Source organism: Vicugna pacos, chromosome 6 (genome assembly GCF_048564905.1).
Source record: "Vicugna pacos chromosome 6, VicPac4, whole genome shotgun sequence".
NCBI lineage: Eukaryota > Metazoa > Chordata > Mammalia > Artiodactyla > Camelidae > Vicugna > Vicugna pacos.
This window is the reverse complement of record NC_132992.1, coordinates 39,403,890-39,430,772: the sequence shown is the minus strand read 5'-3', so window position 1 is coordinate 39,430,772 and position 26,883 is coordinate 39,403,890. Positions and strand designations below refer to the sequence as shown.

Sequence of the window (26,883 nt, the reverse complement as noted above, 5' to 3'; positions counted from 1 at the left end):
ACACAAAAGACAGACACTGAACTAATCTTGCAATTAAATAGGAAGAGAATCAGATACTGTGTTGCGACGAGGAGGCATGGGCTATAGTTTCAGAGGCGGGTGTGGAAATTGCCTGTAGTATCATCTTGGACAAATTCCTTACTGTAAATGACTCTGCTTCTTCACCTGAAAAACGGAGATTATCATACAGATCTCACAAATAAGATAATGTATTGTATTTAACGCACCTAAGCACTGTACTCACTTCTTAGAAGGAATTGAAGAAATTGTAGCTATTAGTATAGGACTCAGAAGGTGATATAATGGAAAGAGGCCAATGTTTGGAAGGAATAGACTTGCCTTTAATCACATTTTACCATTTATAAGTTCTGTGACCTTGGGGAAATTGTTAAACTTTCTTAAGCCTCAATTTCCTCATCTGCAAAATGGGTACTATTTATATATTACATTAAGTTGTTGTGAGCATAGAAATTATGTAAATAAATGCCAGTGTCTGGCACACTATAATTGCTATTATTATTACGAAGATGATTAATAATAATGAATGTCTGCAATCTAAGAGTAGGAAGTATTAACTTCTATGGAAACAATATAAATACAAGGTTCCATTTTTCCCCCTTTTCATGGACATGTCTAAATCTTAAACTTGCTCAGAAGTCTTTATATATAAAGCAGAAGTCTTCATATTAAGACTGATGTAAGACTGACGATGTGGTGCATAAAATTCTCACAACTTTTGCAGATACCTCATCAAATCAAATCTAGCTTACACCACAAAGGGTTAGCTTGTTAACATTCCCATAAATGTCACTGAGCAACAGTAAAATAATAGCTCTAATGTTTATGCAAATATAAGAGAACTTTAAAAACATGTCACTCCAAAAAACTTTACAAACACTATTGTTTAGAATTTTAAATCATATTAGGTTTTGATGGTTGCTGTACTTTCTCTACTATTCTTTAAACTTCCTTGAAATGTTCTTGCTTTAGAGAATCTCAAAAAAAGTTATAATGGATAAGTTAAAAAATACTAAAAATCTAAATTCATAATAAAATAAACTAGTAAGTGATTATTCTTATTTATAAGGAATCATCACAGAATGTCTTTAAATAGTCTGGGAGGCATTTACAAGTATGTAATTAAAAAAAAAACCTCAATTTTCATACAACTTTTCATTTACGGCATAAAGTACACCTATGGTGTTGGGATGGCCAGATTTCAGTTACGAAAGCAATAAAAGGTTATGATTTTTGCTTATCTGAAAGATTTCTAATATAAGACTGAAAAGGAAATTTAGCATTTACTACCTACGAGGCAGAGAAAAGAAAAACAATGACAAGTGCTACACTCTATTTACTCAGAGATCATATTCCCAGCAGCTCAATCACCTGTACCATAACTGCAGATCCTAAAGAAAGGAAAGGAGCTCTGGGCCCCTAAAAGAGATAATTCAGAATGAATCTGCTTTACCAGCCTGAGACTCCTGACTGTCAATTTTTCTCTTACTTTATTCACAGCTCTAACCCAGCTTGGCTCTTTTATTTTCCAGTTCACATAAGATTAGAGGAAGCAAAGTACAATGAAAGAGGTAGTAGTTATGGCAGACAGAAAACAGTACTGTAAAGTTACACTCATTAGCTAAGGGAAAAAAAGAGAGAAACTGTTAGAAGACTGACTGGGGCTGTTTGGCAAAGGAGCACAAAAACTACATCAAAACTGATGTACCAGATGATGGCTCAGTTTCTAACTTAAATAGCAAGTGCTATTTAGGAAAGAAGAGATATATATGATTGCTTTTATTTCTATTTTTAAAAGGAATAAAATAAAAGACTTCATGCTTAAAGTAATTAAAGCCTCAACAATCCTGAAAATGTATCAACTGTATCCCCAATGATATTAGCTAATGAAACACTACTAGTTTTCCCACCCTACCTCTCTGATCATATTTATTAAAATAAAAACAATGAAAATCCTATCTCTAAAGGTTTATACAGAGAGAGAAGCAAGATGGCAGAGAAGGACGCTTGTAGGACACTTATAGCTCACCCTCTCCCACAAATACACCAAAACTCACATCTATGGACCTACTCAGCCAACCAGAGCACCTGCTGAACTCCAACAGAACATCGCCCTCTTTGAAAGACAAAGATGCCAAAAACCTGGTAGGAGAAAAGGAAAAAAGAAAGAAGAAAAAGCAAAACAGTGCAGGACCAGTTCCGTGGGGAGGGAGCAGCAAAGGAGGACTGGTGCTCGTTTGCTGGGTCCCTCCCCTCCAACAGAGAGGCCAGCAGGATGGAGGGAGAGCCTCCGAGGCTCAGATCTGCCCTGAGCAACCCCTGACCCAGAGAACTGAGTTAAATGGGCACAAAGGGTCCCCGCGACACCCAGCCCGAGATGCAAGCTGGCAACTGGGGCTGGGACAGCCTGCCCGAGCCGGGTGGAGGACTGAGGCGGCTGCACTGAGGCAGCCCCTGGGGACTGCAGGGTGCTGTGTGCTGTGGCTGGGAAGGGATATGGAGCAGAACAACCTTGGTCCCCCATAAATTGCGAAAAAAGCAAAGCAACACGGCTGTTGTGCTCTGGGGGGAGGGGCGCCATAGCCTTTGTCTCCTCAGACTAGCGCTGCCATTACTGGCGCATCTCACGAGAAGAGAGGCGGGGCTTAGCCACAGCCATCTCCTCCTGTGCGAGTGCCTGGGTGGGGCGGGGCCAAGACCTGAATCTGCACTGGGTGCTCCGCAACCTCCTAGGCAGGACTGAGACTTGCTTACAGCCCGAGGCAGAGAGGATCTTTCTGCCCTTACATCTCAGAGAACTTGTGCCACCAAGACAAAAAAGGAGCTGAGATTTGACATGCAGCAGGGGTGAGGCTGTTCCGCGGTCCTCCCCGAGCCCGCCTTCAGAGCGCCAACCGGAGGTGGAGCGGGCAGAAGCACAGAGCAGTGGAGACCAGTGCCAGGAGAGGGCGGGCAGCCACCCTGCTTCCTGGCAGCAATGCAGCACCTGACCACAGTGCTGGGAGGGGGCGCGATCCGCCCACCTGCCTCCCCCCGAAGTGCAGCATCTGACTGCGGCATCAGGATGGGGAGTGGCCCTCCCACCCACCCACCGGGTAAGAGCTCAGCTCTTGACCCAGTGTTAGGAGGGGGTGTGATCTGCTAGCCGATAGCCACTGGGAGCAGCACAGACGAGGGTGCCAACAGAGGGCCTCTGGAAACAGCAAGCTGAGTTTGCAAAACAGGGCAAAGACACAAAGACCTCTCGATAAAATCATTAAGAGCACACCGTCTCCAGGAGAACTAGATAACTGATACTCCTTAAGCCACAGTGCCAGAGATATGAGCAATATGAAGAAGCAGAGGAACCACTCCCAATTAAAAGAGCAAGAGAAATCCCCTGAAAGCACGATCAAGGAAATACACATTGATGGCCTACTAGATCAAGATTTCAAAAAAGGTCTGATCAAAGTACTGAAGGAACTAAAAGAAATAGTATTTAGAGATATAAAATATGTCAAAAATGAAATAGAAGCTATAAAGAAGAGCCAAGTAGAATTAGTAAACCCATTTGCTGAGATGAGAGCTGGCCTAAAGGCTGTACAAAGCAGGCTAGATAATGCAGAGGAACGAATAAGTGACCTAGAAGACAGGACAACAGAAAGCACCCAATCAGAACAGCTGAGAGAAAAACAAATAAAAAACAATGAAAACAATATAAGGGACCTATGGGATAATATAAAGCGTGCCAATCTACGCATAATAGGGGTTCCAGAAGGGGAGGAAAGAACAAAGGGGATTGAAAAGGTATTTGAAGAAATCATGACTGAAAACTTCCCAAACCTAAAGAAGGAATCAGATATCCAAGTACAGGAGGCTCAGAGGGTCCCAAATAGGAAGAACCCAAACAGACCCACACCAAGACATATCATGATCAAGATGGCCAGAGTCAAGGATGAAGAAATGATCCTAAAGGCAGCAAGAGAAAAACAAAGACTGAGTTACAAGGGAACCCCCATAAGGCTCTCAGCTGATTTCTCTACGAAAACACTACAGGCCAGAAGGGAGTGGTAAGATATATTCGAAGTCCTGAATGAAAAAAAGATGCAGCCTAGGATACTCTATCCAGCAAGGCTATGCTTTAGGATAGAAGGAGAGATAAATAACTTCACAGACAAGCAAAAACTTAAAGAGTTTAGCAACTCTAAACCCAAGCTAAAAGAAATATTCACAGGTCTAGGCTAAATAGAAAAGAAGCAGGATGCTACAAAAATGAGAAACTTATAACTGGAAAGGAGATAACTGCCATGAATTACAAAAAGAATAAATACAAAATTGTAAAAGAAGACATCTAAATCATTAAGAGTTGGAGAGGGAAGCAAGGAAAGCCACTGTGGAAAACAGTATGGAGATTTCTCAAAAGACTAGGAATAGACTTACCATGTGACCCAGGAATCCCACTCCTGGGCATATATCCAGAAGGAACCCTACTTCAAAATGACACCTGCACCCCAATGTTCATAGCAGCACTATTTACAATAGCCAAGACATGGAAGCAGCCAAGATGTCCATCAACAGATGACTGAATAAAGAAGATGTGGTATATTTATATGATGGAATACTATTCAGCCATAAAACCGACAACATAACGCCACTTGCAGCAACATGGATGCTCCTGGAGAATGTCATTCAAAGTGAAGTAAGCCAGAAAGAGAAAGAAAAATACCATATGAGATCGCTTATAAGAGGAATCTAAAAACAACAACAACAACAACAACAAAAAACAAAAACATAAATACAAAACAGAAACAGGCTCATAGACATAGAATATAAATTTGTGGTTGCCAAGGGGGTAGGGGGTGGGAAGGGACAGACTGGGATTTTAAAATGCAGAATAGATAAACAAGATTATACTGTATAGCACAGGGGAAAATGTATACAAGATCTTGTGGTAGCTCATAGCGAGAAAAAAAATGTGACAATGAATACATACACGTTCATGTATGATTGAAAAATTGTGCTCTACACTAGAATTTGACACAGCATTGTAAAATAACTATAACTCAATAAAAAATGTAAAAAAAATTTTTTAAAAAGGTTTATACAGTTTCCCTATACTCAATTTAATATTTTCTTATATGAGGTTTCCTTCCCCCAACAATCAGCTGAACTTCTAATGCTGAAATATAATAACCTCACACAGCTAGATATTACTAGCCAGCAAGAGAAGAACTCTGTAAGTTCTCACTGTTCGTGTTCTTCATGAGAAAACTGGTTGGGATGATTCTTTGTAGGTGAACTTGTTTAGCTAATAGTTCAGAGCCAGCATTGGTATGTCTACCATACAAAATAGTAGCTTAAAGATGGTTTAGATAAGTTAACTAATCTTTGTTTAAAATATACATTATGAATAGATAAACTTGATCTTCCCAACTTTCTTTCTATATGTCAAAAAGTATATATCTGGTGAAAAGAAATTAAAATACATACTTAGAAATGCAACTTACCTCATCACTTTCAGGCTGTGAAAACACAATCGGCTGGCCTGTATCTGAAGCTTCCCTTATATTAAGATGTAAGGGAACATCTCCTAAAAGAGCCCATCAGATATCCATTAGCACCACAGAAGTTTATATAGGCATTTGGAATTTTATTCTTTGAACTTCAGAAAGAAACAAGTTTAAACTAAACCGATTCAAATCAGCTTGAGTTGGACTATCCTCAAATTGCTAAATCTCCAAAAAAGGAATTTCAAATGAAAATTAGGGGCACGATATTCCATTTGAGAGTAGTACCATGATTACATATGTGTATATGAACGCTGTGTGGCAGCCACTCAAGGGATAGGCCTCTGATTTATTCTTTGGTGGAGGTCTTCCAGGCAGAAATGGCTTGGAAGACATCTGTAAATTATTTCTCCCTATAATATCTGATATAGACATATGTCACATAATAGGAGGAAACTGGAGAGGAAAAGAGGTAAAGTAGTTCAAAAAAAGCACAACAAAATAATCTTCCTGATGATGGCAGATGAATGAGCTAAGAGAACTGCTGAAAAGTACCAGACTTGTTATCTCAACTATTTGCCTCTTGATTAGAATTATTTTTCTTTTATTATGTATTAATTTACATAGCATTATAGATAACTTGTGAGCTTGATGATCTTTCAGGAAACATATAAGAAGAACCTCCAATTTATAGACTTGAGATTGGAGGGGATGTGTGTCTTTCCTGAGGATATATTGCTGTTAGGTAGTAGAATTTAGATGAAAAATGCTCTGATCTATCATCCAGTTGAGTCTATCACACCATCGCAGATGAAGTCTTTCAAAAAGCTGAGATTTAAAATGCAGTAAATGGAGTTTTAAGTAGAAGAGTTGACTTGCCGTGGTACTCAACATTCTTAGAACCACTCCAGACCCATGCAAAGGTTACTGAAACATGTGTTCATGTGTATGTTCTCTATAAAGAATTCATTCACAGCGAAAAAAAAAGTGACAATGAATATATGTATGTTCATCTCTAACTGAAAAATTGTGCTTTACACTGGAATTTGACACAATATTGTAAAATGACTATAACTCAATAAAACAATGTTAAAATAAAAAAAAGAATTCATTCAGCACCATGCCAGGCAATGTAAATAATACAGAAGAATGCTACAAAATTACAAACCTATCACAATTTATATTATGAAGCAATAGTGGAACAGATATCTAATGCTCCTCTTATCAATAAATTTTGATTACTCTTTCAAAAAACCAGCTCCTGGTTTGATTGATCTTTTTCCATTGTTTTTTAATCTCTATTTAATTTGTTTCCTCCTTGATCTTTATTATTTCTTTCCTTCTGCTGACTTCAGGTTTTTTTGTTCTTCTTTTTCTTTTAGGTGGTAGATTAGGTTGTTTATTTGAGATTATTCTTGTTTTTTGAGGAATGCATGTATCACTATGAACTTCCTCTTAGGCCTGCTTTTGCTGTATCCCATAGATTTTGTGTGCTTGTGTTTTTATTGTCATTTGTCTCAAGACATTTTTTAATTTCTTCTTTGATTCCATCATTGACCCATTGGTTTTTTTTTAGTAGCATATTGTTCAGTCTCCATGCAGCTGTTTTTTTCTTGTTTGTTTTTCTGTGGTTGATTTTTAGTTTCATGCCATTGTGATCAGAAAAGATGCCTGAAATAATTTCTATCCTCTTAAATCTGTTGAAGCTTCTTTTGTGTCCAAGTATGTGGTCTATCCTAGAGAATGTTCCATCTACACTTGACAAGCGTATATATTCTGTTTTAGGGAGAGGTAATGTCTTAAAAATATCAACCATTATCAGTAAATTTTGAGATCTTAACCAACTCTTCAACTCTTTCTTAAATGTTCAATAGCCAAATGACAAAATACATGAATATTTCCGTAACCATTTAAAGACCAGCTTTTCAGTAAATTTGATGTCTGTTCTATAGATGAACTTTGGACTGTAGAAAGCTGTCACAGGCAAGGGAAGATACGTTATAGAAAATACTTAGAAACCCATAAAGTTTTTTACTTGATTTATGAACTGCGATTAAATAGTAAGAAATTCTGAATGCTTCCACTTCTACAGCAGTAATGGGAGAAAGGAAAAATAAAGCCCTCTCCTTTATGCAGCCACCTATCAACATCATTTCTGCCCTCCAGAGACTCACAATCCACAGAAGAGGAGAACTCAAAAGAGGAACACCTTGCTAGAAAATAGATGGCACGGTGAGAGCAGTAATGGGCTAGCAGTAGTAAATGGAGAAAGATGAAAAGGAGTAAAAGTAGTTAAGTGTGGGTGCAGTTCAGCCTGGCCTTCAAAAGTATTTTTGAGGGCTAGGTCTGAAGGAAGCACATTTCAGAGATAAAAGTTAAAGGGGTTTCTGTGAGACGATCTGAGGCTATAACTACTATGCATAAACTGTCCCTCTAGGTGAATAAGGATAAAGTTCTGAAAGGGCCATTTTAACAAAAAATCAGTTGAAACACAGCCCCATGAATGAAAATAAATTAAGAGGTAGCTAGAAAGTCAAGTCAAGGACAAGTAAGGGTCCTGGGGTGGTTTCACCCAGCCAGGAGGCCATAGCTGTTGAGAACTCTTCCCCTGATTTCAGTTCCTCATTTCGAGTTTAACCTCTTCATTGTCAGAGCCCCTGCACCAGTTCATGGGAGATCCCTCAGAGTCCTTATAACCACATTAAAAGGAGGAGATGTACTCTGTGTTACAACTGTAAATTATTTTTTCCATAACACAATTAGATATAGCAGTCTATGGCACTATTCAGTTTCTGTGATCAGTAGTCAGTGTTTCTGATATAGATTTAAGGCAACTATATATTGGTGAGCTGTTGGTTAAAGTATAATTTCCATATGTGAGATCTTTTCTCTAGGAGATATGATTCAAATTTCAAATTTTCAATAACCGACTTACAAAACTGTACCACCCATTCATAAATTAGGGAATTATAGTAGTGTCATCATAATTCAATAATGCCATTATAATCACACATTTACTTTATTATATAAGTGAATGTCAATCTGTTATGTTATTATGCAGATTTGGAAAATGAACTTTCTAGGTTAGTTAAATGAAAAGCAGTTGCAGAATATAATTAGTAGCTATAATTATAGCAATGTATCAAAATATATCATTAGTATTCACCTGGTACTGTGGTAGCTGCTACAGTACAAATGCATAATAACAATAATACATTTAACATCAACTTTCAGAGACTTAATTATAATAAAGAATGTTTTGAAATTCCTTAATCTCTAATTGTTAACTACCTAAAACTAATAATTCACTCTATGTCTCTCTTATTCAGCATCTAACATCTGCCTTTGCCCAGAACAGAAACTCGTAAGTAGAATATCAAAACACGTTTCCTAAAAAGTCCATTAAGTTGCTTGTGGATTTGAGGGGGAGGGGCAGTGGAGGTAATTGGATTTTTTAATTTTTATTTTATTACTTTTGTAATAAAGGTACTGGGGACTGAACCCAGGACCTCATGTATGATAAGCACACGCTCTAACCCCGAGCTATAACCACCTCCTGGCTTGTGGATTTTATAAAAATCATGTTGTATCCCAAATCTGTGTTTTGCTCACCTAACACATGATTTTACTTCTCCTCAAAACGCTAATTAATTTACCTTCAATTTTGTAATGTGAACAGTATAGACAATGTAAGTTTCAGGTGCCATATTTGATAGACATGGCAAACATATATAAAGTTTACAGAAAACAGAAAATACTGTTTTTCTAGAACAGAAGGACTAATAAATTCAGAACTGATCAGGAAGGCATTTCTTCAATCATACCAAGAACTGATGCTTCCAAAGGTTGCTATAACATACGGAAAAGGTATTTTTGTATGTATCTGTTTATACTGAGAGATGTTTTCCCAACTTCACAAACTGATGACCATTATTTAAAATGTAGACTTCAAATCGCAGTATTCAGAACACAAAACCTTCTTCTAAAATTCAAGTTAGAGGCAGTTTTTAATCTATAGCAGAAATTATCATAATTGGCAGAACAAACCTCCTATACAAAATGCCTTCCACTAATGAAGTATTATAAAAAGCCAAAGAAAGGTTAGCACACAGAACTGGGCTATAATAACTTGATTCAAAACACAAAGCCAAAAGCAATTCATCATTTTCTGAAATATTCTTCATCACCATGCCTCATCTCCACTTTCCCCTGCAAAAGAATATCCTGTGGTCTTACCTAGAACATCAAGATCAAGGGTCCGTGCTAGTTTCCTTGCACCATCAGCACCAAAAATATGAGTTTTGTGTTTACAGTTTGGACACTGGAAAACACTCATATTTTGGACAAGGCCCAGAACCTACAATAATAAAGACACATTGAAATTTAAACAAAAGTAACCCAATCTCAACCCATTATTTCAACAAGTTCTTACTGCATGCCTACTAGGTTCCAGTGATATAATGATGAATAAGTTATGGTCTCTGTTCTCAAGGAACTCACAAGCCAGTGGGAGAGCAAGACACATATCATTAACTCTAATAATGTGATAAATGTTAAAGAGACACAAATGACAGGGATGAAAAAATTCTGTTTGGGAATAAAAGTACTCTCTGAAGTTGCCCATAGAGAACTGTTTCTTTAGGTTGAGGGCAAGAAAAGCAGTCAAGACCTTCAGCAGGAATTCTAGGCAGAAGGAGGAGCATAAACCAACGCAGTGAAATATAACTTGTGTGGCCTATCTGGGCTGCAACCCAGTGGGGGTGCCAAGGCAGAAGCTCGTGTGATAAGAGAGGCCAGGGTCAGATGGTAAGGTGCTAGATGCCATCCATGTATTTGAGACATTCTTCTTGAGACAAAAAAGCCATATCGAGGAGATGGCATCGAAGAGGTAGTGATACACAATTGGACCTATGTTGTAGAAATTTAGTTCTGAGGGCAATATGGAAAAAATAAGCAGGAAGAAATGCAGGAAAATAAATAGCTAAGAGGCTAACTGTGGACAAAGCCTCACAGTACATAACAGCTTACATATGCTGAGTGCTTATTATATATCAGGCACTGGGAAATAAGTGCTTTATATGCACTGTTTTATTTACTCCTCACAGAACTTTATGAGATGGGTTTTTATCATCCCTTTTCTATAGGTGAGAAGACTGACACAGCTAGCAAAAACTGAAACTCAGCTCTTATCAAAATGCTATCATTTGCAACAAAAGTTTAAGGCTATATACAAAGTGTCCATCTACTTCAGAGCTTCTCCAGCTTTTGGCACAAAATAGATACTTCATAAACATCTGTTGAATAGACGGGTTCTGCAAATATAATCCTTATTCATGATCCTTTTAATCCCACTTCTTATTGATGGGAAGCAGTAGTTCTCTTCTAGAATAAAAATGGGGAAAACAACTATCAGAGGCTTAGAGATAATAATGTCTATATCATTCCACCAAAAAGATTATCATCATGTGTGTATCGCTATTAGGACATTTGCATTTTAAATGGAGAATAGCACTGGCAGTCCACAATGAAACATATAAACAAGGAGGTGATCAAATTTGTTATTCTTTCTGAAAAGAGAAATAGGAAAGACTAAAGTTTCCTACAACACATGTAAATGAAGACAAATAGTGAGGGACATAAATTTGTAGGTAAGCATTTTCCAAGCATCATATGCCCTTTTGCTGATGCAAAGTATCACAAAAAATAAATCACACTGTGTTTTGGTAATTCAGTACCATCTTCAGAAGGCTAGAAGAACACACATCTTAATATCACACAGCTCATTTGTTTATTCACTGTGTTTATTTAATACACTCATTGCTTGGGCATTTTTACTGCCATTTATGTTAAATGTAATATATCCTATAAGGATTTCAACTGAAACATAAAAATATCACTCTAGAAGTGGCAAAAGGAGAAACATTTAACGTGAAAATTTAAGTGAGGGTATATTCTAACCCAGAGAGAACAGGAAAAGTATTCCTACTCTGGAATCTCTTAGAGTCCCCAAGATACAGAGGCATGGAGCACGAGTGTATTTGCAGCTTGTGTGATTAACTTCTTACTATCAAATCATTCGCTATGCACTGTATAAATGTCTCAGACATTCTCTATATAGACTACATAAATGTCACAGACATAAAATATAACTAAATTCAGTATTTAATGAGATCCTATTATACGCCAGTAAGTGGGCTAAACACAAGGAGTAGCATACAGTGGTGAGCAAAACAGACTTGGAGTTTGCATGCTAATTGGAGAAACAGATTGAACAAACAGTGCAAAAATCTATTTTAAAAGATGAAACAGCCTCTCTGGAAGCAAAGTACAGAGTATTATGAGACTGTAGAAAAGAGAAAACTATCTACCCTGGGAGTCAGAGAGGTCTTCTTTTAGGAAATGTTTGATCTAAAAGTTAAAGAATATACAGGTGAAAACAAGGAGAAAGGGAGGAAACACACTCAAGACAGAAGAAGGAGCATGCCTCCTTCAAGGAACTGAAAGGCAGGGCGGTTGAGGTATGCGGTAAGTGATGCGACATGTGGCAGGAGGGGTAGGGGTTGCAGGCCATGTTAGGTGTCTGGGTCACACGAGCGCCATTAGTGGGTTTTAAGCAAGAGAGACTACTATGCCTATGGCTGCAGGAGACTCATTTCTCAGGACTGTATGGTTTTTAAAATAGCACAGAATGAGAAAAAACTAAAAGGACTTGTCTTTGTGTGTTTATTTTCTTAGACAAAGAGAAATCCAGGACTTTCTCTGAAATCAGTCATATCAGAGGTGACAGTTTTTAATGCTTTCTAAAATACTCTAGTTCTCCTCCTACACAGTTCTTCTCTGCACAGGATTTTCCTCCTGGGCACAAGGTTACAATTTTTCTTCTCTGCAATTAGGTGAGGACATGTAACTTGTTTTGGACAATGAAATGTGAGTGGAAGTGACATGTGTCACATCTAGGCAGAAGCTTTAAGTGTTAACTCCCCATTATGTTTCCTTCTGTTCCTGGGACTAGCAAGCTTCCAGAAAGTGGTTGCTCCATCAGTCTGAGTGCCAAAGTAAGAACAATGCAGAGGACTGTTAAAGCCAAGCCATAATGGACATGTAGAATGAGAGAAATAAACTTGTGTTGTTTTTTAAGCCACAGAAATTTGAGGGTTGTTAGTACATGTAATCCAGCCCACATTGCCTGACACAGAGGTGTAGGAAGAAAGTATTAGAATTTCTATTTTTTTCTTTTTAATTCCAATTTTTGTGTGTGTTATAATGAAAATAACATATTAGTACACGTATACTATATACAGATCTATACTGTAATCTATATCTATATATAGTACATATTATAGAATCTATAGATACATACATATAATTTATATTAATATCTATATATTTTTATAATTTATAATATATCTCTATATAGTATACATTATAGAATCTCTCTCTATATATGTATACATATGAATTATATATACATGTTCAAATATCATTTACTGATAAGGATATATAATTGGAACAATTTAGAGATAAACAACCCATTATATGCTTGAAATTCAGAGGCTGTGATAAGTAAGCTTGGCTTTATTACTGATAACATGTAACTTCTTCTATTTAAAGGATAAATGTCCAAATACTGCTTCCTAGGTTATTGTGAATAAACTAATTCCAATTAACTGTAGCATTTCACCCTCTTAAAAACTTCCTACACATACACTACTTTGCTTTAAAAAAAAAGTTGCAATAGAACAGAGAGACCAGAACAGACTCATACACTAAAGTTACTAATTTATACTGGAGATTGCACAGCACTGCCTGTTAATTGGATATCCACGTGAAAAATAAGGAATCTTAACCCTCATTTCACACCATACACAAAAATTAATTCCAGATGGATTATAGAGCTAAATGTGAAAGATAAAACAAAAACACATTTGGAAGAAAAGAGCAAAATATACTTATAATCTTGGAGACAGGCGAAGATTTTTCTAGCAGGACACAAGGAAGTACTAAACATAAACAAAAACTTTTTTGTTAAATTGGACATTAAAATGAATAACTTAATCAGAAGACATAATTAAGAGAGTAAAAAGACAAGCTGTAGAATAGAAGATCGTATCTATAATTCACATACATGACAAAGGACTTTTATCTGGTATATAAAGAACTCCTACAAACCAATAAGAAAAAAGCAGATAATATACCAGAGAAATGAGCAAGAGACTTAACAGGCACTTCATAAAGAAAGATATCCAAAGATAAATAAACATGAGAAAAAAGTGTTCAGTTTTATTTATCATCCAAGAAATGCAAATTAGAACCACAATGAGATACCATACATTTATGCTTAAGACCTGATTAGAACAGATGAACATCTTTGTGAGTACAACACCACCACCTCCCCTCAAAAAAACCCAAAATACCAAATGTCACTGAGGACATGGAACAACCAAAACTCATAGTTTCAGTTGAGTGTAAAGTGGTATACCATTTCAGAAAACTGTTTGGTGGTTATCTATTTAAACTGATGTATGCCTAGTATTTCCACTCTGTTATATACATCAACAAAAATGTGAACATAACATCACCAAAGACATGTACAGAAGTGTTCATAACTAATGACCCCAAAATGGAAAACTACCCAAATTTCCATCAACTGTAAGATGGACAAATACACTGTGATATATTCACACAATGGAATGATACCCAGCAGTGAGAATGAAAGAACTAAGCTGCAATCAACAGTATGAGTCAGTTTCTCAAACATAATTCTAAGCAAAATAAGCCATACAAAACTATATACTTATTATTCCATTTATATAAAGTTCACAAATAGGTAAAATTAATCTATGGTGTTTAATGTGGATTCCACTTTGCAGGTAGCAATTGGGAGATGGCACAAGGCAGGAGTTTCTGGGCTATTGGTAATACTCTTTTTCTTGAATATAAACAATGGGTGTGTTCACTTTGCAAAATTCATTGAGCTGTATACACTTACAATTTATGCCTTTTGTGTATGTATATCATACTTCAATAAAGTGTGTGTTTTTAAAAAAAAAGTGGTCATGAGAATGAAGAATGGTCAATAAAGCAACAAGAACAAATAACCAAAACAATGGTTTACTGGGCATCTTGTGAACCTGCACACAAAAAGAATCATCTCTTTAAAACAGAAATATTCTTTATATAATACAGAATTTTTTTATTATTCTGTTTTACCTCTCAGTAGCAGTAAAATTAAGATGCAGTCTTTGGGAGGAACAACCCCCTATTCTTTCCACCTGACACTCCAAGGAAAGAGCTGAAATAAAAGTCTAACCCCAGGGAAGTTCTGAAACAGTGGGGTTCTAGACCAGCAATGTCTAATAAGGTAGCTACTAGTCATATGTGACCACTGAGTTCTTGAAATGTGGCTAGTCTGAACTGAGATGTGCTGTAAGTGTAAAATACACAATGGATACTGAAGACTTAGTACAAGTAAAAGAACATAAAATACCTCAATAATTTTTTAAAGTTTACAAGTTATTCTTTAAGCTTTTTCACCAAAGTATACCACAAATACATAAAAAGTCTACAAATCATAAGTGTGTGAGTAAATGGACTTATTATAAAGTAAGTATGCCCATGTTACCATGACGCTGTTAATAAAACATTGCCAACACCCTAGCATTCCTTGTGAACTCTCCAAAATGTGTTGCCAAAAGTATAAACGACCTGATTTCTAACACTATAAATTAATTTTGTCTAGTTTTGAACTTTGTATGAATATAATAATGCAATATATTTTTCTGTGTGATTCATCCAGCTAAACCATGTACATCTGTAGTTTATTTTCACTGAGTCCTAAGGTTCTCTGATGACTATACCACAGTTACTCATTCTCTTGTAGATCATCTGTATTGTTTCCAGGTTTTGGCTATTCTAAACAATGCTTCTATGAATATTTTAATACATGTCTTTTTTGCTGGGTACTAGGTTATGCATATTTAACTTCAGTAATGAAAAGCGCTAATTTTCCAATAAGGTTCTACCAACTTACACTCCCACCAGTAATGTATGAGAACTTCACCATGACACAGTTTCACCAACACTTGGCATCATCAATCTTTTTTCATTTTTGGCAAATATGGTAAGTGTGTAGTGGTATCTCATGGCGCTGGACTGTTCAACTGTCAATCTGTTTATACTGGGAACTATATTTCCTAGAATCTTCTTCCCTGTATGGCTCCTGGTTAAAGTCTACCAAAGGTAAAGGGGCATGAAATTCGGGGAGAGCAAGTACTGGGGAGAGCAAGTATGGCCTCAGGTGTTACACTATAAAGTTTTCTTGTGGTCACAGGCGGTGACAGAGATATGCAGAAGTGCAGGTGCATTCCAGTTAGTTCTCATCCTTCCTGACTCTGTGCCCAGTTCTCCTGTGCACTGTGTTGCCAAAATTAGCAGTGAAGTTGAGTATATTTGTATATGTTTATAGGTCATTCGTATATTCTGCTTGGTAAAGTATCTGTTCAGGCCTTTTGTCTATTTTTTCCATTGATTATATGTCTTTTTCTTATTGAACAGTCAGAATTCCTAGCACTTTTAAATACAATTCATTTTTAGTTGATTCTCAATTTTTATACTGATTTCATGTTGACATGATGGTATTTTCAATATAGTGAGTTAAGTATATTATTGAAATTAACTTCACTTTTTTTTCGTATCTTTAAAAATATTTAAAATTTTGGCTATTAAAAACTTTAAAATTACATTTGTGGCTCGAATTATATTTCTATTGGACAGTGCCGTTGTTGACAATTAAAGTCTGACTGTAAACTTATTTTGACAGTTCTCCTACCTAATGCTGTTCTAAGGTTCTAAAGATGCAAAAAAAAAATTTAGCAGGGTCTGTCATTTATGAATATTTTAAAATATTGAACAGAAATGAAACATTTACCTTCAAGATTATACAGGACAGATAAGCTGTCAAGTTTATTTGCTTTTAGTTAAAATTACATCAACTGACTGTGACAACACTCGTGTGTGGTTATCTCTTTCTGTTCAGAAGGTCATACAACAGTCATACACACACATATATTTAATTAAAAGAGACAAAACAAATTACTTATTAAGATATGCAAACTAAAAAAAGAAAGATATGCAGACTATGTGGCAGAGACAGCCTTTTAAGAACATGGGGTTAGATGGGGAAAAGTTTAAAAGATAGCCTTGAGTAATAAAAGGATTAGAAAACCCTGCCCTAGTTCATTTAAGATTAATCCTCTATAATCAGTGATTTGAACAGATGCAGCTAATATAACAAGAAAGGAGATTATAATATCCATATTACAATGTTACTCATAAAAGATCTTGTCTTAAATAGAAATAAATTCATATCCACATAACCACCCCATACCCCTCTAAAAAGCCCTACATTGTGTGAATACTTTATACACTGTTAAGCTGTTTGTGTTTATTGTAGAGCTATTTTGTGTACCCTTTCATCACAGAAACATCAGAGAACAGACGCTTTGCCATAGCTTAATTTACATAATACCACTGAGACGCAGCTGTAAGCATGCTCAGTCACTCTTTAATGCCTCATCTAAGTTTAAGATCCTTTTTTCTTTTTCAGCTGGTTTTACTGAAAGGTGTGTGCCCCATGCCTCCCTAACATCAGCCACCACAGGCCTTTTACACGTTATTATTCCATTATTCCAATCCATCACTGGCTCAGAAGAGTACTTCTTTTATTAACTTTTAAAAAACTCTCTCTCTTGAAATATCAACATTGCTCTGAAATATTGGATTTTTGTGTCCAAAATGTATTGAATTAAGCAGGCTCAAAAGACCCCAATTTTAATTTCTTCTTGGCATTTTAAACCCAGATTCAGGTAAGATTTTCAGGCTACTATATAATCCAATTTCTCAAGGTTACAATCAGGTTAAATTCTTGCTGGCTGGATCCTGTCACAAGGATTAAGAGCTATGATTTAAGAAAAAATGAAGAGGAAAAACTCCCTGTTAAATGGAGAATGAATAATAATAACTGAAATTGATTTGATTCATAAGTGCTTTTCAGTTCTCCATTGGCCTTGTTACCAGTTTTTGGTATATTCCTTGAAGCATGTGGACAGATACAATCATTTTAAAAATTAGATGGCTGTACTTGTTTTCTCTTTCAGAATTAATCTGGCAATGGAAAGACCCATCAATGGGGAGGCTGTATTCATTCTCTTCCCAGGGCCAACTAACTAGCTCTGGGTCCATGAAGTGCAACTCAGCTTCCCTATGCCTTGAATTTTAAAATGAGAGTTTGTAATGATCTCTAAAATCTACCACTATAACCATAACATTCAGAGCTACCCGCCACCATATCATGTGCTAAGGCCTGTGCTAAGTACTGTATTTGCAATCTCACTTAACTGCCACAGTGACCTGTGAGATGGGTCACAAAACACTGAAGCTAAATTATTTGCTCAAGGTCACACAGTTAGTAAATAACAGAGCCAAATTCAAATCAGCTGGGTCACTGATCTGTATGTGGAAGTCACCAAAGATGACAAGTGAATGAACTAGAGGATTCTGTTCATGAAACTACATGGCCTAAAACAATGGACGAGTCGACACAGTTTAGTGGGGTGACTTAACATAGCAATTAAGAGCACAGTTATAAAGGAAGGCCTGATTTGAACCATCTTCATCTGATGCGGCTGAGCCTCAGATTTCATGCCCTTTTCCTGGCCACGGCATTCCCCTCTCCCTTTAAACCCTCAGTATACCTCTCCCAACTGTCAACAGAACCTCTGGCCCCTTCAACTCCTCCCCGCTTCTCAGTTCACCAGTTTTCTGTCTTTACTTGCCCACCTGGGCAATCAGGACTCCAATGATAAGCAAATTTAATGGAGACTCCTCTTGTTTCCTGGACTCTTTCACTCTGTAGTATTCTATGACGGTCACATTACTAAACTTCAACTTTACATAATCAGAGAAATAGCAATTAAGAATGTGGGCTCTGGAAAGCAGATATTCTAGGATAAACTCCAGAGGCCCACCAAACAGATGGGTAGCCTTATGTGAGCTATTGAATCTCTCTGTACTATAGTTTCCTCATTTGCAAAGTGGGGGAAAACAATGTTATCACCTCACAGGATTGTTGTGAGGGTTAGATTAGTTTAATTCACATAAATCATACAGAACAGCAGTCTCATTTTTAAGTATACCTGGGCTTCTGTGAGATGCTGGATAAAGACACAAATGAGCAAACATCTTCAGTCTCGAAGATATAATTATGGCTGAGATACAGAATGCTGCCTACCTAGTTCTACAAAGGCTGTCACTGAAGAAAAGTCATTTTTTTTTAATGGAAAGATTACCCAATTGTGAAGAAGGAAGCCAAGTGTCATGTCTTGGGCAAACTAGTTAATAGTGTTCCTAGAAAGAAGTCAAACAGCACTTTGCAAGATCTTCAAAGCCAATAATGAAAGATTCCCTAAATACATCAAAGTATTTGATGAATCCAGTGAGACTACTTGATGATCACAGAGGGAAAACTATGCTCAAGGTTGAAAAGGAGAAAATAAATGTGTCACTTGCCTCTATTTTCATGTAAGATTACCTATTTCTAAATTGGTTTTTAAGGTAGGTAGTCTTGAGGTATTAAACAAAATAGGACTCTGGGGTCTCAACAGACAAACTTAGATGATGAAAAAGCTCTGAGACACATATTGTGAACACATGAGTTCTATGGCATTCAAGGCTGAAGGTATGGATTCCTGGTACAAATGGATACCTACTGCCATGAATGGTGAGGCTAGATTAAGTAACTTGCTCAGGTCTTTAAGCTACAAAGTGACAGATCTGGGATTTGAACTCTAGCATTCAGACTCCTGAGCTCATCCCTCTTAACTATTACGTAAAGATGCCTCTGTAAGTAGTACCTTATTGACTTAAAATTATAACACAATTTCTAAAGTAATTTAATTTGCAACCACAAAAGAGATTATATGCTTAAAGAACATGGCTCTCTATGTGCTTTTAAAAATCTGTGTATAAGCGGCTACAAATATACAGATAAATAAAAAATCTGGTTCTGTGAGGAGAAGGGACAGCCGCATACATCATGTGATGTGACTAGTACTAAAAAGGCTGACACCAAATCATTTTCTCTACCAGTCTCTTCCTTGCCAAACAGTTTTAAATCACAACCCTTGGAGAATAAGGGCAGGGACTTGTAACTGAGAATCTAACCTCTTATTTCTAGTTCACTGTCATCCTGAGTGAAAAAAACTAGCTTCTGGTAGATTTATTAATGGCAGCATAACTCTCAAAATTCCTTTGATTTCTGCTTTTTTTTCCTAATCACCCTACCCTATGCAATCAATCGCCAAGCCTGTCAATTCTTCTTTCAAAATATCGATTATACTTATTCCCCTTTCCATTTTCATTACCATTTTTCTAAACCAGATCCTTACTGCCTATCATGTACACCAGTGTTTTTCTAACTTATTAAACTATCTTATTAAGAGAAATATGTGACATCTTGATCTGATACAAAACACCGTGTGTGTTTATGACTGAAACCAAATCCCTATGAAATAACATTTTCTCTCCCTAAGAGCAATTTACCTTAATATTGTTTAAAAACTGGTTATATCCTTCACTGTATTGATTTCCTGACTCAATGGTGGGTCACAGCCTGCAGCGTGAATAACTGACCATTGCAAATGCTTCCTCACTGCCTCCACACTCTCCTCACCCCTATCCTTTCCATTCATCTCCATCAGATTAAATCCTTCTAAAGCTCTGTTCTAACTCTGTCTACTTCTTATCCAGCATTCTTTATGGATGTCTCTAAAAATCTTACGAAGAATGTCCAAATTCCTTTCCTGAGTGTTTAAGGCTTGACCAAACCTAGCTCTGGCATAGACACATCCAAACATATGACTTCAACTACAGACTAACCAACAAACCTGAACACTTGTGATTTCCTCATTCTTTTCAGAGTGAAGTCCTTCCCTCCCCCAGCCCCATGATATGCCTGTGAAAATCCTACTGCAATCACTCATTCAGTATATATTTAGTGAGCAGTTACATGTTCTAGACAGAGAGGGAGGTAAGTGGTCCCTGCGCTCACAGAACTGACAGTACGGCACTGTAAGTGGGAAAGTACTGACAAATGTGAAAACGGTTACAAAAGGGGAAACAGTTGTTACTGGATCATACACTAGCAAGAGCCTATCTAGGTAACAGGGTCAGGGCAAGTCTCCCAGAGAAAGAGCCCTTAATCCAAATACCAAAGGATAAAAAGGAGCTGCTGGGTGAAAAGTGAGAGTAAAAGGTTCTCAGATGGGGAAACAGCATGCTGAGGACCATAAGAAGAGAAACTGTATGGAAATCTCAAAGACGTGAAAGATGGACAGTTTACCTGTGACAGACAGAATGCAAGTCAGAGCAGCCTTGAGCTGGGAACAGCAGATCGTGGGTGGCATTATATCCCAGGTCAAATGTCAGTGTAACAAGTATTTATCATACACCTGCTATGTGCCAGGCAGTGAACATTTAAGGATATTTAAGGTATGTTTTCTTACCAGCCAAGAACTCAAATTCTCCTGTGCAGACTGACAGGTAAAGTTGCAGTGGGATAAGAGCCAAATGAAATATATATTCAGGTAGTTCAGAGAAAGAATTATTAACCTTTTCTGGTAGTTTCGGAAAAGCTTCTGAGAGGAAGTAATGACTGAGCAGAGATTTGAGAAATGAATATGAACTGACAATGGCCTATCAGGCAAGGGACTAGCATGTGCAAAATTACAGGGACATGGGGGAAAAATGGCTTTTCCATGAACACCCTCCTTGGAGCCCAGAGAAGAAAATTCTCATGTCCCTCAGAATTTAGGGCCCCTGCACCCTAATGGAGCTAGTCTACAAGGTGACAAGCTACTTGAAGAAAAAGCTTCCATTTTTTTTTAATCACTAATGGACTTTATCACAGTACTTTGCTTACAGAAGACACTCAAGGGGAGGAGGGTGTAACTCAGTGGTAGAGTACATGCTTATTTAGCATGCACAAGGTCCTGGGTTCAATCCCCACTACTTCCATTAAAATAAATAAGTAAATAACTAAACCTAATTACCTCCCTCTCAAACAAAAAAAAAAGTACAGTGTTTTTTAAAAAAGAAGACACCCAATATCAGTAAATATATATTTGCAGAATAAATAAATAGCTATTTATTGAATTTAAATTAACCAAGTGATCTTTTATGTACAGAAAGAATAAAAGAGGAAATAGACTTTAATGTAATTTGAGGAGCTGGGAAGGAGATTACCTAAGAAAAGAAGGGCTGGGAAGTGAAATCCTTGTGACTCCAAAAGTTCAAAGGGTAGGGGAAGGGCTCCAAATTGAGGTGCCTGGGCTTCTCTCATAAAAGAAGGCAACAAAAATGGATGAGACTGACACAGCACATAAAGTATTTACCATTAAAAATGTGTAAGATTGAAAATTTTTTATCATTAAAAAATAGTCTACCTATAAATACTGAGATAATCAAGGATTTGGTAGAGTTGGTATCACTTCAGGCAGAGAACAGAGAATTTAATAGTCATCTATCTCTTCTTCTCCTTCCTCTATCTGAGCCTAGAGTTTTAAGAAATTATTTAAATTAACTTCAAAATGTTCTTGCAGACATTAATAAACCCTGACCAATGACATCACTGTTTCCATGACAACTAATGCACTTCAAAGGGGGAAAAAACAGAGAGTAAGACTAAAAACCGGGGAAAACGGATAACATGGTATAAACAAAGCATAACATTTCTCTTCTGCATTTATGGAACACTTTCTAATTTCAAATGCTTTAACATTATTCAGACTCCAAGGCTCTTAAGTGCCAGAAGAATCTCGGAAGTCATCAAATCCACATCCCACTCATAGCCGGGATTCCCTCTACAATGGAGCCACAACATGACTGTCCCACAACTGCTTACAGAGTTCTCTCTGCTGGGAAGTTCTCACTCATTCCCTTGTGAAGATTATTAAGCACGTTTCTTATTCTGCAGGTTAAGAGATGATTAAGACATTCTACCTCTCCTTCAAATTTTTGCTGTTTAGAAGGCAAATAATTAAAGCATAGGAGTGAAAAATAAGGGATCTAATAAAGATACAGGATGATGTCAAAAAAACAATGGATGGATTATGCATTTCTAATGACTTTCATTCCCACTCCTCTTCAGCCCCACACACCCATGACCAACCACATCCTGTACCCTGTCATGACCCAGAACTGTTCCAGCTCTGCAAACTTAAACTTGGTCATTCACTTTCTGATCAAAAACAGCTCTTTTACTCCGTAACTAATTCAGCATTGGTCTTATGAGCTTTATGCAGGTCCAAATCCTTCACTTGGAATACTTCCTCACAGCATTTCCTTGCTGATATCCTCAACTTTAATCCTTCAGTGGCACCCACCTAGTGAAAGTCTGCCATCCTCTCTTTGCCAAACTTCTCTCTCAAGGATTCCATGATGCTTTTGAGTGAGCTGGACATATACCTCCACCTTCATCTTACAGAATGAGAAGTTAAGCATTTACTCATATGCTGGTAGAATGACTATTATCATGATTTTGAAGTGGCAATAACAGACCATTGGCCCTGTTATCTAATTTCTGCCACAAAGAAAGATTATGGATTACTTTTCTTGTAATTTTTGGTGGATAGCGCGCTCTCTCTCTCTTTTTGCTGATTTATGTTTTAAAAATCCCATAAAAATAACCTTATTTAGTTATCTGAGTAGGCATTACTCATATCTAGTTTATCTTGGAGGACAAAGAGGAAATAACATTGGTCAAAATAAGTGCTTTATTGAGACAGTTTTCTGTCTGAAGCAGACATTTGGTTACCATTGCTTTAAAATTTTTCCAAGCTAAAATTCACAACACAGAACACCTCAAAGGTTTTATCACTTATTTGTCCTCATCTAAGAGCAGGCCCTAAAACACTTTCTGATCACAATTTTATCCCTGCTAGTGAGAGAGAATGCCTTCAGATCACCTAGAAGGTAAGCACACTGGCATCATCCTTCCCAGGCTCTTCAATTTTTGTAAGAGCAGACTGATCCAATCCAGAGCTCCATGGCTTGTTAACGCACACAGTTCTGCACTAACTGGCAAGGGAGAAAAGGTACTTGTCGAAGCGGATCATCTCAACACCACTACTCTACTATTTTATACTTTTCAGAAGCTCCTCTGAGATAAAAAAAAAAAAAATTTATGAAAGCTTCCCTGACAGTCTATTCATTCTAATACATCATGGGCTCTTATACTATGTCATAGTCTCACTGAAGAATTTAATAAAAGTTAGGAATTCTCTCCATACCAAAACAAACAAAGTGTACAATATGGTGAGGAGGGGAAGGGAGAGAGAATCACGAGACCCCTGGGCTGAGGTCTAAAGAGCTCTGTCCTATAAGCACTAAAATCTAACCCTGAATTAAGCAAGGCCACTGGGAGCCGTAAAGATGGAAGCAACACGTTAGCTTTGTACTGAAATGCTTGTTCTAAACCACACTCTGGCATAAGTTCACTTGCTTTTGCTGAGGCACACCAGGCCAGGAGGAAGAACCGTCTATTTATGGTTACAAAGGTGGTAAAAATGTGTTCATTATATACAGGGTTTCTTTTATTTCTGAGGACCTAAGAGAGACTTAACGCCTCCCTGGTCTCAGGTCTGCTTCTCTTGAGCATCAAGCTTTTTTTTAACCTTATGGAAATGCACAGTTTTATAATGGTCCTATTTCTTTAATGGTCCTGTTTCTATGGAAAATTCATGGCATACTTCTAGCATGTATTTAAGTCCCTTATGACATGCAAGTTATTTATAGACTTTACTTCTGACTCCATCTGATTTTAATTGTCCTTTCTTTTATTTTTATAATATTTTCTTTTTTTTGCCACACTGTACAGAAAATTCTTAGGTATTTTTTAGAAGATGGTGAGCTATAAATGAGTTAAACTGTAGGAGACAGAAGGAAAAAACTCATCTTTTTCTCCGGTGTTTTAGCACCAGTGATCTATTCAAGTGTATCTACCTAAATAATTTCCTAAAACTCTCTTATTTTGTTTGTCAGTGATAGCTGCATATAGCTGAGACAAGTAGTACTTGTTCAGAAAATTCACACCTGAAGGATGTTTTAGAATTCCCCTTCACTAATATAATGTGTATACATGTTTGCACCTATATATGTTTTTAAAGTAATCATTAAAATGAAGTAGTGTGTTCATAATAGATTTTTGCACAGAACTAAATTAAAATTTGGATTGTATTTCTCAATGACTGGCTTTTCCAGTTAGAAGTGTTTTGTATTTCTGTAACAGTGAAGCTGGAAATGCTTACAGGCACGTGGACTTTTCGAAACATCTCAGCTCCCTTACGTGCATCCATCAATGCAATATCCTGGGGCGTGGAGACAATCACAGCGCCTAACCAAAAGAAAACAAAAGGACAGCAAAATGATGCTACCATTTCATTCCTTATGGAAAGATTACTTCCAAAATTATGTTGCTTATACACTAAAAGATTTTACCACATTAACTGTTTAGGTAATTTGTATAAATTTTACACACATGAATGGAAAAGATAAGCAAACGTCTACTTTGCTCTTGCCTATTTCTGACTCCTCACTGCTAAAATTACAACTGACTTGTGATTCAAGATCACAGCTATAGAACAGCATCTTCTTCCTTTTCAGACAACATGCTGGCTAGGAGATACACAAGGTAGGCTTTATTTTCAAGAAGCTAACAGCCTACTGGGGAGACACAGAAATTAATGATTCAATGCAATGTGCTAAGCATGATTGTAACAGTATGCCTAGGGTGTTATGGAGTTATAAAGGAGGAATAAAGGAAAGGTAAATAATTCAGTCTAGGGGAGAGGATGCCAAAGGTGATAATGGATGAGGTGAGGAAGCAGGAAATAAGAAGCAATAGGAGAACGTTTCCAGAAAGAAGTAATACTCACGTTGAGTTTCAAAAGCCTGTATTATAGAAAGTTCACTAGTGAGGAACACACTGTGGAGAATAGTTTGGTGGAGTAAAACCAGGGGCTGTGGAAGAAATTCAGAAAATAGTGGTGGGCTGCACTAAGGCAGCACCGAACGTAGATGGAGAGGCTTTCCTGAGTCTCCACTATTACCCCGCAGAAACCAGATCATTTTGAGAGTTTAGAGAGAAAGTGCAGGGCAATTTTTTCCTTAAGTGGAAATACTGCAGGCCTCATTATAATGTGAAGAGTCTATGAATTTCTTAAATTTTGTCTTCTTCTACATGATAACCTGAAAAAAATGCATATATTCTAGATCACCTGGATAACCCTCATCTTATAACTAAATACACACTGCCATGACATTTCAGAGCCCCAAACCATCAAATTGGCACCAAGTGACAGTACTTTGTCACAGTTAATAAGAACAGAGGTAGGATTAACAATAAATAACTGATTGCACCAAGTGAAGGACAAATGATACTACTACAGAATGCTGTCTGAAGGGTTAATTTAAAGAAATCAGAATAGAGAAAAGTGGCAGCCGAACCAAGTTCTCACAAAGCATGTGGCATTACAGGCATGCCAAACTCAAAAGAACTGTGCAACAGTCGTTAGCAACAAATTCATCTTGCAATTGGTATTTTCATGTCAGCAAAAACTTCCATCATTCACATCAAATTAATGTCATTTTTGAATGTTATTGATCCTGTAAGGTTTGCCTGAATTTAATTTGTAATTTTTTTTCATTTTCTAAAATTATATAAGAGCTATAAGCTTGAGGAATTTGTGTTTACACCTAGTTAAGTAGTCTAATCGTAAAAATAAGTCTAGAGGGTATGGGGCAGATTATTTTTCCATTAGAAGGAGGGTCTATTCTTTAATAAAGTTTGAGAAACACCAGCCTTGGAATTCAAACAGAATCAAAATTCAAATTTTTATTCCACAGCTGACTATTGGTATGACTGGAGTAATAACCTCTTTGAGATTCAGTTTCTTTATCTACAAAATGGCAAAGTAATACTTAGGTCACAGGGTGAGATAATTTAATAAACTAATGTACAGTAGATGCTTGACATGATGACACGATACACATTCAATAAATGGTAGCTGTTTTTAGTAATACCATTTTCATCTTTACTACTGTCATTAATAAAAATGTCTTAGAAGTTGCTGGTAAAGCCATTTTCACATTTGCCATCAGGCAGCTCTTCCTACTTTTCAAACTGTTTCATGGATCACTACATCCTTGTATTTCAGTTCACTCTGCCCACGAAAACAAAAACTAGTCAACAGTTCTCTTTTACCTCTTTTAAAAATTGATGGAAATAAAATCACAGCAAAAATATACTCAACTCTACACCAAACAT

The 26,883-nt window shown here is 36.9% G+C and overlaps 1 protein-coding gene across 4 annotated transcripts in view; it reads right to left on the bottom strand.

The window, feature by feature from the left end:
- Positions 1-26,883, bottom strand: part of NUBPL (NUBP iron-sulfur cluster assembly factor, mitochondrial) — a 242,682-nt gene that overhangs the window by 5,879 nt on the left and 209,920 nt on the right. For all 4 annotated transcript variants that reach the window (XM_072962887.1, XM_072962888.1, XM_072962889.1 and 1 more), the window contains 3 exons: positions 24,866-24,951; positions 9,741-9,861; positions 5,505-5,587 (listed from right to left, as the gene is read on the bottom strand). In XM_072962887.1, coding sequence (XP_072818988.1) covers positions 5,505-5,587; positions 9,741-9,861; positions 24,866-24,951 — 290 coding nt within the window. The remainder of the gene's footprint in view (positions 1-5,504; positions 5,588-9,740; positions 9,862-24,865; positions 24,952-26,883) is intronic.